Source organism: Poecilia latipinna, unplaced genomic scaffold (genome assembly GCF_001443285.1).
Source record: "Poecilia latipinna isolate Pla-1442-1.1 unplaced genomic scaffold, P_latipinna-1.0 Scaffold1427, whole genome shotgun sequence".
Classification (NCBI taxonomy): Eukaryota; Metazoa; Chordata; class Actinopteri; order Cyprinodontiformes; family Poeciliidae; genus Poecilia; species Poecilia latipinna.
In genome coordinates this window covers 159,283-171,627 of record NW_015114043.1, presented here as the reverse complement: position 1 = coordinate 171,627, position 12,345 = coordinate 159,283, and the positions used below count along the sequence as shown (strand labels likewise).

Sequence of the window (12,345 nt, the reverse complement as noted above, 5' to 3'; positions counted from 1 at the left end):
GAAAATTCACGGTATCAACAGTAAAAACGTCCCATCTGTCTTTTTGCCATTCGAAACCAGACCAGGCCTCCTCTTCTCTCATCCACTCCAAGTATGACCTTGGACTGCACAGTAATGGTTTTCCCAGTTTGTTCTTGAACTAAATGGACTGAGACCAGAACTGGAGGTTGTATATCTCTTGGCGGGCTTGTCAGGGTCACCGTCTGGGGCACGATAGCTCACTTCTGAATGCGAGAAGAGCCTGGATATATTCGTTGCAACACCTGACTTCAAATTACACTTTTCACATCAAAACGGGACACAAGAATCATAAAAGCAATGAAATGCTGCCTTCTTGCTGGGTCACAGGGCTGTTTTATGTGTGTTGGAACAATTCATTTTTCCTATCTAGCTGAAAGCTAAATTATTACAACACTGTTCCCTTTCTAGGGTGGTCTGTGTCTTCTTAGTGAGCTGAGATATTTAAGCATCTTTAGACATCTGTTTGTTTTTATTGGCTTAAGTTTGGAATAATAAAATGGTGAATAGAAAAGCTACTTTATTTTGACTGAAAGTGTCCAGAGACAGAGATGTACTGTAGAATATAACTCTAAGAAGTCTTGTAAAACTGTGATAGTCTGAAGATATTTCTGAACAATGATGATCTGTTTTTATGAGACCAAAAAAAATGGATACATTCAGTTATCTCAAGAAATATGACATCACTGAATGATGGAAGCACAACGAGATCATTGGTGGAATTTATCATTTGGTAATATTCTAATATTTTGGGATATGTCTATTAATTGTAGAGTTTAAATCGGGCGTAAAAAACACATCCTGACCTGAGCCCATAGGCATTGTGTCTTAACCTGATCCAACTCAATTAATTAACTGTAATTAAAGCCATGAGCCCAAAGTAAATCCAACATACCATTTCAATTAAGAATTTACCGCTTTCGTCCCATTTCTATTTTAACATCTTCTAGCTCCATTTTGTTGCTTGTTGTAACCGCACGATGAGAAAAGGTCAAATCATCTGGGATGTGTGATTAGTGGGATCTGATCTCTGCTGCAGGTGCAGCGGGTCAGGGCAGAGCCACCTGCGCTGTGTTGGTACTGTCTGATTCACTTCTGCACCCTGCTTACTTACTTTATTTTCTGAACAGGTTGAACTATTTAGCCCTCTTTTTAGACTATAAAAAAGAGGGCTAGTTATCTAGCTAGATACCTTAACTCCTGTTAAGTTAAGTTAATTTAACTTAACTCCTGTTAACTTAACTTAACAGAAGTTAACTTAACTTCTGTTAAGTTATCTTAACAGAAGTTAAGTTAAGGACTACCTTAACTTCTGTTTGGTTTTCTCTGTGCTGGATGGATTGCAGGCTTATTAAACAAGCCACAGAAGCATGAGCTCCAACCTGACCCTAAATTCTGGCCAGAATTATTTACTTGAGGCTCGGGCCATAAATCTAAGCTCTTGATTAGTTGCCGGAGCCTGAGTCTCTCGATTGCTCTGTTCCTCCAGCGGACTACAGCACCAGTGAAATGCTGGTGAACATGGGCAACCTGCCCCTGGACGAGTTCTACCCGGCGGTGGCCATCGTCACTTTGATGCGGATCCTCAGAGACCCCTCGCTGTCCAACCACCACACCATGGTTGTTCAGGCCGTCACCTTCATCTTCAAGTCGCTGGGCCTCAAGTGCGTCCAGTTCCTGCCACAGGTCATGCCCACGTTCCTCAACGTCATCCGCGTTTGCGACGCCAGCATCCGAGAGGTAAGCGGAAGATCGGATAGTTAAAAACACTTTTTTTTCTCTTTCTATCTGATCAGGTGTAATGTTTTACTCTCTTCTCCTGCAGTTCCTCTTCCAGCAGATGGGAATGGTTGTGTCCTTTGTGAAGATTCACATCCGGCCATACATGGATGACATCTTCACCCTGATCAGAGTGAGTAGCTCTGTCAGCTTTCTTCATCTTCCTTCTCCGTTATGTAATCCTTGTTTTTCCAGTGAGTCAGGCAAACAGCTGTAAGCTATTAACTGCATTCATTATTCATTCATTAAAAGGATTTCAGCACATTGGGTGATGAACATAACCAGCATTGAAGAATTTGAGCTTTTGCATTTAGATTCATACTCAGTCCACCTTAGTGTTCAGATAGAAATGTTTTAGCACTTATTCTGTCTCCAAAGTTTGCCTCCCTCCTTTGGACCCAATCTTACTAAAGCTGTAACCGCAGATAGTTTGTGGCTTTCAGCCCATCATGTGATGCAGAGTGACTGTTAAAGCCTATGTCCCCCCTCCACACTTTACAAATACACTTGTATTCACATAAATCATATGGAAAGAAAAAGACTTCTCCTGATTCTGATACAAGGACATTGTATCAAAGTCAGGATACAATCTGATTCTCATTCTGAATCAGGGTTCACTAACCCAGGTTCGCTTACAGGGTTATCAAACCCAGGAGGTTCGCTAACCCTGTAAACGAACCTCCTGGGTGATGGTAACTCCTTGTGATGAAGAGTAATGGAGAGAAGTACACCGCTTTATCAACCAGTTAATAAAGGGCAAGTGAAACAAAGGATCTATTCATTATTGTTGCAGTTCTGCTTCTGCATCCAGATGAGGGGGCTGCTCTAGCTATTCAATATGTACTGCCATGGGCAGGCAGGGCAGGAAAGGGGGTTGTTTAACTTCACCACAGATGAAACCCACCGAGTGACTGATTTTGTGACTTCAAGCCTTCCACTTTAACAGTTGGTCTTTTTATTTTTTATTATTTTTATTTTGATCATACTGCACGGCCGTGCCTTTGTTTTCCAACACAGTATCACAGACAGACAGACAGACAAGAGACACAATATCGGTTCCACCTGACAGGAAACTGTCTCCTTTCTTCTGCCATCTCATCTTCCTCTTTGCTTCTGACATCTGGAAATTCAGGGTTTCCAGAGAAAATATAGTCCATACATTTCTCTCACATTCAGATTATAGATGGAAACACATCCTGACCCATTTCTGTACTTTCTTAAATGGAGTGTACTCAGTGATTTAATGCATATGTCTTCATAAAGTGAAAATAACATCAGTTCACGAATAATAAATGAAGAAAAAATGATTGAATCACATTTTATTTTAAACATATGAGCAATAGATTTTCAGAGATTAGAACTGCACATATTGATTATTCTGATAATCAGTTCCCTTTCAGTTGATTCACTCGGTAGTACACATAGAGTATGGGATATCACGCCCCCGTGTGGCCTAACTGAAGACACCTTTAATCACGCCTTTAGGCAAATGACATGTGATGACGGGTGGCAGACCCTGCCTGCATATAAATACGCCCCCATCACAGTCATTATTCAGTTCCTACGCTCTTCACCTCGCTGAGAACAAATTTCCAACCGGTGCTTTCTAGCTGCTGCTAGCTAGCATCGCTCTTATTTTTCCAACTAGCTTAACTGCTCCTGTTGGTATTAGCTACTGCTGCCTGCTGGTTAGTGTGTCTGGCCGCTGAGAGCTAGTTGTATTTTCTCATTTGTCTATTTTTATTCTCTTTGGTTTTGTGGTTCGGGATGAGCACGAAGCAAAAAATGGCGAAGCGGAAATCTTCCATTCGCCCCTGTCCTCAGGAGTGCAGCTTCACGAAAAAGACCAGCACGAAGCATGCCCCGTCTGCCTTGGAATTGTCCACGCCAAAAGAGCATTGTCGTAGCCGGACGCTTGTGCTTTTTGTAGCCAGCTTCGGCAATCCACGCTTGAACGGCGGGTCAAGTTTGTGCAGAAAGTGCTGGGAGAGGCTACCGTTTCACAAGACCCCATGCTCTCCAAGTCTAGAAATCCGTTTTCGTCCAAGTCTGATGAGGACGACGGGGCCAAAGCTTCCACTTCCAGCTGGGCAGCCCCCGCTTCCAGCTGGTCAGACCATATGGAGTATGTGGAGGGGTTAGCCAAAACGGTGCTAGACATCGGCCTGGTAGGTCAAAGTCTTTTGTAAGATGATGACGACGACTTTTCCACGGTCCAGTGTCTGTCTGCTGCCACCGCCTCTCCGGTGGGTCAGGACGACGTATCATCTTTTCCCTTTGCCGGCGTGCAGCTAATAAGTTAGATGTCGAGTGGCCCACCCCTCCTCCTGCTCCTCAAAAGGTGTCCCAGTTCACTGGATTCTACCTTCCGACGGAGCCGGCTGCGGTTAAAAACCACCTGCCCGTGTACCCAGATTTTGTCTCGGAGCTAACATCGTCCTGGAACAAACCGTTGCCCACACGTGTTACAGTGCCTGGCTACGGGCAGTATGTGGACCTGGAGGGTGCCGACAAAGCGGGTCTGGTTAATTTACCACTAGTGGAGGCGTCCTTGGCAGCTTACCTGGCGCCATCATACAACCAGGGTGTGGGCGGCTCTGCCACCCTGCCCTCAAAACAATGCAGGTTTTTTGCAACCCAGTTGGAGAAGACCTATCGCACTCAAGCAACCACTGCTCGTGCCCTGAGCTCGGCCACCATGCTTCGAACTTATCAAGCTATGTGCTTGTCCAAGCTAGGAACTCAGATACCTCCTAATAGCCACCTGAATTTGGAGGCAGATCTGCTGTCCAGGGGAGGCCCACTGGTGAGGGAGTGGGCATCCATCCGTGGTTGTGTAGATTTGGCAACGGTTCAGCAAAGCTTCAGTGGAACTCTGCCACCAAAGCTAACACCCACTGTCCCCTATTCTTTTCCATAATGGATCACAGAGCTCCACTGGGAGTGGATGCCCTAGCTCACCCATGGTCCAAATTGCTTCTGTATGCATTTCCCCCAGTGGAAATGATTCTGCCAGTGCTGGAGAGACTACGCAGATGGGGCCTGTCCTTGATTCTGGTGGCCCCTCGGTGGCCAGCAAAGTCATGGTATATGGAAATAATCAGCTTGCTGGTAGCGAAGCCTTGAAAACCCCCCCGCCCGCCGGGATCTCCTCTCACAGGCAGGGGGAGAAGTATTTCATCCACACCCAGAATTGTGGATGTTGCATGCCTACCTGCTGAGAGATCCAGCTTGTTAGCTAGAGGCTTTCCTTTAGATGTGGTTGCAACCATTCAGAGTTCCAGAGCAGCTTCCACTTGGGGTTTATAGGCTTATAAGTGGCGTGTTTTGAACAGTGGTGTCACAGCAAAAACATTTCCCCCTTCCAGTGCTCCATTGTGGATGTTTTGACATTCCTACAGGAGCTGGTGGATAAAGGTCTGTCTTTCTCCACAATTAAAGTTTATTTGGCTTCCATCTTTGCTTGTCATGTTGGCCTTGATGAAGGGACATCAGGTGCTCATACTCTAGCTGTGCGTTTCTTAAAAGGGGTCTGTAGACTGAGACCAGGGATAAAATCTAATGTTCCTTCCTGGAATCTCACTGTAGTCTTGAATGCTCTTTGTAGCACTCCACTTGAGCACCTTGAGTTGGTTGATTTGAAATTTCTATCATACAAGACAGCTCTGTTTCTTGCTTTGGCGACTACATAACAGGTTGGGGACCTGCATGCACTTTCGGTGCACCCTTCTTGTGTTCAGTTTTCAGCTGATGGTTTAAAGGTCACCTTAAGACCAAATGCTGCGTAACTCCCTAAGGTGATTCCTTCGGATTACAGCACAATGACCATTGAACTTTCTAGTTTTATCCCCCTCCTTTTGCTTCTGAAGAGCAAGGAAGGCTGCATTTGCTGTGCCCAGTATGTGCACTGCGTCTTTACATCAATCGCACTCAGAATGTGCGACTGTGTGATCAGCTGTTTGTATGTTTTGCCAATCCAGCTAGAGGCAAGGCTCTGTCCCGACAGAGACTCTCTCATTGGGTCGTGGAGGCTATTTCTCTTGCTTACAACAGCAAGGGCCTCCCCTTACCTCATGGTGTGAAAGCACATTCAAAAAGGGGTGTAGCGGCATCCTGGGCCCTTTTCAGAGGGGTCCCTGTGCTGCAGCCAGCTGGTCTTCACCACACACTTTTGTTTGGTTTTATCGTCTGGATGTGACAGTCCCTTTTGTGGCTCACTCTTTTCTTTCTACTGGGTTGGATTGGAGGTTTCAAACTAACTCAGTGTATTTGTCTCAGGTTTGATGGCTGCTCCATGGGCGTGTGTATATGTCCCATACTCTGTGTTGTACCGAGTGAATCGACTGAAAGGGAACGTTTATGCATATAACTACTGTTTCCTGAAGGAGAGGAACGAGGTACAACACCTTTTACTGCCCCGCTGTTCAGCTTGGCTCGGTGAAGAGCGGCCATCGAACTGAATAATGACTGTGATGGAGGTGTATTTATATGCAGGAGGGACCTGCCACCTGTCATCACAAGTCATTTGCCTAAAGGCGTGATTAACGGTGTCTTCAGTTAGGCCACGCAGGGGCATGATATCCCATACTCTGTGTTGTACCTCATTCCTCTCCTTCAGGGAACGGTAGTTTTATGCATAACATTACGATTTTAAGAATTGGCACATTCTGCAGATTTGCCATTTAAGCCTTTTTTATGCAATGTTAGAAATGCATCAAAATATGCAAAGGAACAAATTTCATTTTTAAAACAGAATTTGAAGCAGGTGAAGTTAAACTATGCCACTAGAAGAGTTTTTGGTAAAGCATATTTACAAAGTTTTATTTCTTATCTTAAATGTTTGTTTTTGTATCATTTTGGCTGAATTACTACTCTTACTGTGTTGTTTCATCAAATGGCCTTTTTGAGTCTGTATTGTAGAGTTAATTAATTGATTACTAAATTAATTTACAATTATTTAAATAATCACTTAATCAAGGTTAAGCCTATTAGTAGTTTCGGCCCTAATAGAGATGAAGATAAAATATTTAAAAAAGGTGAAACTTCCCCTGTTTTCTGCCCATATTGTATTTATTAAACACTATTGTGTTCAAAATCATATCAGTGTAGTCACTGTTTTGATGAGAAACAGTTTTCTGCATGGCAAATAATTTCCAAGTGTATTAGATTAATGGAAAACAAACAGACCCACCATGTTCAAAAGAAGAGCCACAGCCAAAGGTAAATCTGTTTAAAGACAAAGACAGCACATGTTTCATTTACCACAATCATTGTTCTGGTTCTTTGTTGTGTACTTAAAAAAAAAACAAAAAACAGAGACGTGCATATGATTGACTTCTAATTAACACTGTTATGCTGTATTTTGGTTTTGCTCTGCAGGAGTACTGGACACCAAACAACCCCATGCAGAACACCATCATCCTCCTCATCGAGCAAATCGTGGTGGCGCTGGGCGGAGAGTTCAAGCTCTACCTGCCTCAGCTCATCCCACACATGCTGCGTGTCTTCATGCACGATAACAGCACCGGCCGCAGCGTCACCATCAAGGTAGAAGATGCAGAATACTGCTGCATTTTGCCTCACGTTCACAACTTCCTATAGCATCTCTTTAAACATCTGAATGTGTTTGAGTTAATCAGCTAATTTACTCCGAATAGATTTCAATTTACAAGAATCGGACATATTTCCCCACTAAAATGAGAAACAGCAGAGCACTCAGCTGTCTTCTGAATATAAAAGAAATTAACTCATTTAAAGTTAATTCATTCTTTTGACTCTCCAAGGCAATGTTGTCATGAAAGAAACTTTTGTTTGTTCACTCATTAATGCGTAGTGGTGGCCATCTTTGTTCTCCTTTTATGCAATTAACCAGAGGTTTAATCAAATCATGTCTCTAGCTCTGCCGTCTGATTTAAACATAATGAAATTATCCAACCCTGTTGGTAACTGATACATAAACATAGGATTAATTTTCATGCTTTTTTTAATCACTCTGACTCTGGTGGTATTTACCAATTCTTTCTCAATTATATTCATTCTTTCTCAATTATTCATTCTTTCTCAATTCTTTCTCAATTATATTTATTATTATTTACCATTTAGTTGGACTCCTCAAAGTGCTACATGCATTTTGCATTTAATTTAAGTCTTTCTGGCAATACATCTGTTAATGCAGCGAAACACAAATATTGACCTAAAAATTGAACTATGAAGCATTACTTCATATGCCTATTACATTAATCAGTACAACACACAGTAAGTACATTCAGGCATATTTTCAAATGTATTGGCATTTGTTGATTCTGCATTAGAAGCAGCAACAGTAATTCAGAGTGTGCTGTCAATTTTTAATGTTTGCAAACACCGTTATCAGAGTTTATTATTATTGCTTTTCCACTGATGATAATAAATCATTTGCTACACCATGATGAAACAATCCCATTTAATCCAGGTTTGTTCTTTCAAATCTACTTTATCCCATGCAATTTGAACTCAGTCTGATCCAATCAGATTCAGTAGATCATAAATTATAATCTCCGTTTTTCCAATGAAACGCGCAGCATAGAGTTGGATCTTGAATTTCTGTATTTCCTGGACTATAAGTCGCCCCCATTTTCCATAGCTGGCTTGGTCAAAAACAACTTATATATGTTTCTTTTCCTTTTCTTAATGCATTTTGATGAGTTAGAAGTTGGGCATGCTGTTTATCATAAATCACATTCTTTAAGCCGCAGGGCTGGGATCACATGTCACATTTTATCCATTATATTTATTTTCGTCATTATGCCAGGAGGGTTTTTGTTCAATACTAGCACTGCTCCTTTACACCCAGAACGCAACCAGCAGCTGACATTATTAGGTCGCTGTTTTATGTTTGCCGTTGCCTTCAGTACCCATTGAGAACTTTCAGGTTTAGGCTTTTCACTTCTAATATGTCAGTTCAAAGACAACATAAATCTGGAGGTAACACACTCTTCGGTTTCAGCAGTCGCTTCCAGCAGTTGTCAGGGTTTCCCTCCGATGCTAAATCATGGCTTTGGGCAGAGAGCATAAACACAGAGCCATAAGTAGAGTAGTCATTCACTTTGCTTTCCTTTGAGGCCTTACTGTCTTGGTGTGTACAGTATTAGAAAATAGAATCTGTAACTTGGTTGCTAGTATGAAGCTCAATCTGGTGAATAAGATCCTGACAGACAGGAATTGGGAGTTATGCTACCTTCTGGAGCAAATGGAGAGAAAAAGAAAAACATCTGCCCATCCCCCCACCACATACAGACACTCACACACACAAATACTGTGACTTCCTGCCGTCTCGCCATGTTAACTTTAGACATGGAGAGGTGGTCATGGTGCGTGTTGGGACTGCTTATCCAGAACACTTCGTCTTGTCCAAGCCTCCTCACTCCCAATAAGTCTGTATTCTTCGCACAGCATCGCCTCTACAGTTAACTAGACAATCCTCAGCTTTTACTAAATACAAGTAAAGCACTTTGAATTGCCTTGTTGCTGAAAATGTACTATACAAATAAAATTACCTTACCTTACCTTACTGTTTTCTGAATTTGGCGAATATGAACTGCCGATCTATGGTTATAGATTACTTTGCCATCCTATTCATAAAATCTGAGTTAAATTGCAAAACATCTTTTTGTTTTTTTTGTCATGTTTTACAGCTAAAAACATGAGTATTTTATGTGGTAGACCACTACAAAGAAGCGAGTGATTTTGTTAGGAATATATATATATATATCAAAATAAAAACGGCTCATGTTCAGATTTACTTACGAGGTTTTAGGAACATCTGTATTCAAATTTTGATTTAGGGCTAAAGTGGACTTTGACTAAACCATTTTAACACATGAATATGATTTGATATAAACTATTCCAGTGTAGCTCAGCTTCAGTCCAGCTCTGCATTTCCCTCCCTCTCATTTCCCCCCAACATGATGCTGCCATCACCATGTTTCACTGTGGGATGGTGGGTTTAGAACAGGGGTGGGCAACTCCAAGCCTCGAGGGTCGGACTTCTGCAACTTTTAGATGCGTCTCAACTTCAACACACCTGAGTCAAATAATGAGGTCGTTAGCAGGACTCTGGAGAACCTGACTGCACTTAAAGGGTGATTCAGCTGTTGGATTCAAGTGTGTCGGACCAGGGAGACGTCTAATGCCCCTTTTCCACCGGCTCTACTTCAACAACCCGGCTCGGCTCGGCTCTGTTTCGGAGTGACCGCGTTTCCACCGGCCCACTTGGCTCTGTTGCAGGGTACCGCCTCCTGGTGGCGGGGGGGTGTAGCGCCCCGCCTCCAGGAGCTACGTGCTGTGCTTCGTTACATGCGACCTAACGCGAGTTGTTGTTTTTCTGATACAAAAGAAGAAGAGAGAGCTGAGCTATTTTTTTATAGCCTGATTGCGATTTTTCTGAGACTAAAAGAAAATGTGACAGTGGGAGGAAAGCTGCGATGTGGTGAGGAGGAGCTGATCTCCGCCTTGCAGCGGCAGGAAAGCAGGTGGCTCAGACGGTTCAGGTAAGCTAACGATGATTTTTGTATTAAACTACGATAAAACTTGTAATAGTGCCGAATATACATGAGCTAATGTCAGTCAGGGTGTTGCAAATAACTTACAAATATCAGAATTAATTCATAATATATTTCAATGTGTTTTCATGTTGGTAAACTGCCGCCGCAGACCATCGTGGTTCTTCTGCAGCCTTTGGGTTGTAGGATCTCATCAGAGTCCGTCTTCCTGACTGCTGGTCGGTGTTTACCTTCAGGATGTCCAGAGACCTTCACCTTTCTGGAGCAGGAATCACATGAGCTCAATATGCTGATGAAACATTTCTGATAAAAAAAAATGTGTCTGTTGTTTTTAACTTCTCAATACGTTTAATTATGATTCACCTGATGTCCAAGGTATACTGAGAACAAATAAAACCATATTCCTTCCAATCTGACTGGTTCTAGTTCCATGTTTTCACATTTTGGACACTAAGAATTTAAAGTTTAAACTCAGTCTTATTTATCACTAATTAAGGTTACAGGTTTTGGACACATTTTCTCCCTTTCTTACATTGAAGATTCTGCAGGAAGACAGAAACAGTGAGTGGATAGAATGATGATGTATAAATAGAAACTAACTAACATGATTTGTATTTTGGGTTCTTGTTAATAGAAACCCTGATAATAATGCCAAAATGTTTGGTTTGCTGAATAATGTATTCAGTTTTGGATACTTTCATTGGTAATCTACAATGTTAAGTTCAATGAAATATTTATGTAATGTTATTTTCACTCTGGCTAAAGCTCCTCACATTTTGGGAGGATTGTATTAGGAGGACCTTAATGCCATATAAACTACAGTAAGTACAATAATGTGTGGAGTGAGCAGAAATAGAGACTTTGTTCACTGAGACACAACAACTTTTATTTTTCTTTTGTTTGTCTCAATTCTCCATGGAGCTCTGCCATCTCAGCTGGTAGCTGGTTCCTCCTGAAGGAGATCCTGTTGTTCTGATGGTTCTCCTCATCTCCATCATGTCAGCCATGTTGCTCTCCTTCTGCTCCCTGGGAAAAGTAATCAGATGTTATAGCTTATAGCACATAAATGTAGATAAATAACAGTTACTAATGTGGAAGTTACATACACATAAGGAATTATTTAAAACAGACATGTTACTTTATATATACATGCAAACACTTTTTTTTACCATCCAACCATACAGAATTATAAATAACTGGAATAGTGTAAATTAAAGACAAAATGTAATTACTTGTAAGTTTTAGACCTATGCATGTATACAGCCATGGATAAAATACCACTCGTTTTCTTCAGGTTTATTGCTCATTCTACAATTACTGATTCATAATTTGATTAGAGAACTGATATCTAGCCATTTTATGATAATAGGAACATGTTTTATTATCTCGCAACGGGGGAAACTCAGATGCAACAGCAAAATGAGAAACAATCGAAGCCGCTGATGGAAGACACCCTATGGACTCTGCGTTGTGTTTTATTTGTGCGTGAAGGTGGGATGTGATCCGTGCAGAAAAGAGGAATCGGACACAGCGATCGTGGTTGTGGGGAGACCTTGGCGCGTTTATTTCGTCCACCTTACAGGCAGTAAACACACTGTCAGCATTCAACCGCTTTTTTTCTGTTTTACAAAACAATCAAGCATCACAAAACGATCAAACGTCACAAACCAATCAATCACCAGAAAGAAAATGTAATCTGTGCCTAACTGGCAATCTGAACCAATAGAAATATATATAATGTTCATTTTTACACCGGGCTAGGGGAGCTGCTGCTTACCTTACAGGCAGTAAACACACTGTAAGGAATACAGCAGTTCGCGCACAAAAAAATCCCCCGCACTACGGTGTCCCCGGCAGGACAAACATGCCAGGATTGCGGTGGTACCAACAGCACCCTCTTTTGGGACACTTGTGCACTGCTTTACACACGGAAAGATAAGAAACAAGCGAAGGTAAAATGCTGTACAATATTGAGTTATTTATAACTGTAATGTGCAACCGAGTGTCT

The 12,345-nt window shown here is 42.0% G+C and overlaps 1 protein-coding gene and 1 long non-coding RNA gene across 2 annotated transcripts in view; one reads left to right on the top strand and one right to left on the bottom strand.

Annotated features, from left to right (window-relative positions):
- Nucleotides 1-1,494: 1,494 nt before the first annotated feature.
- The window catches only part of mtor (mechanistic target of rapamycin kinase), a 168,919-nt gene continuing 158,068 nt past the window's right edge, over nt 1,495-12,345 (top strand). The window contains exons 1-3 of the mRNA XM_015056992.1: nt 1,495-1,758; nt 1,844-1,930; nt 7,177-7,344. Coding sequence (XP_014912478.1) covers nt 1,528-1,758; nt 1,844-1,930; nt 7,177-7,344 — 486 coding nt within the window. The 5' untranslated portion in view covers nt 1,495-1,527. The remainder of the gene's footprint in view (nt 1,759-1,843; nt 1,931-7,176; nt 7,345-12,345) is intronic.
- The window catches only part of LOC106962532 (uncharacterized), a 5,729-nt gene continuing 3,923 nt past the window's right edge, over nt 10,540-12,345 (bottom strand). Inside the window, exon 2 of the long non-coding RNA XR_001427993.1 lies at nt 10,540-11,363. This is a non-coding gene — a long non-coding RNA (uncharacterized LOC106962532). The remainder of the gene's footprint in view (nt 11,364-12,345) is intronic.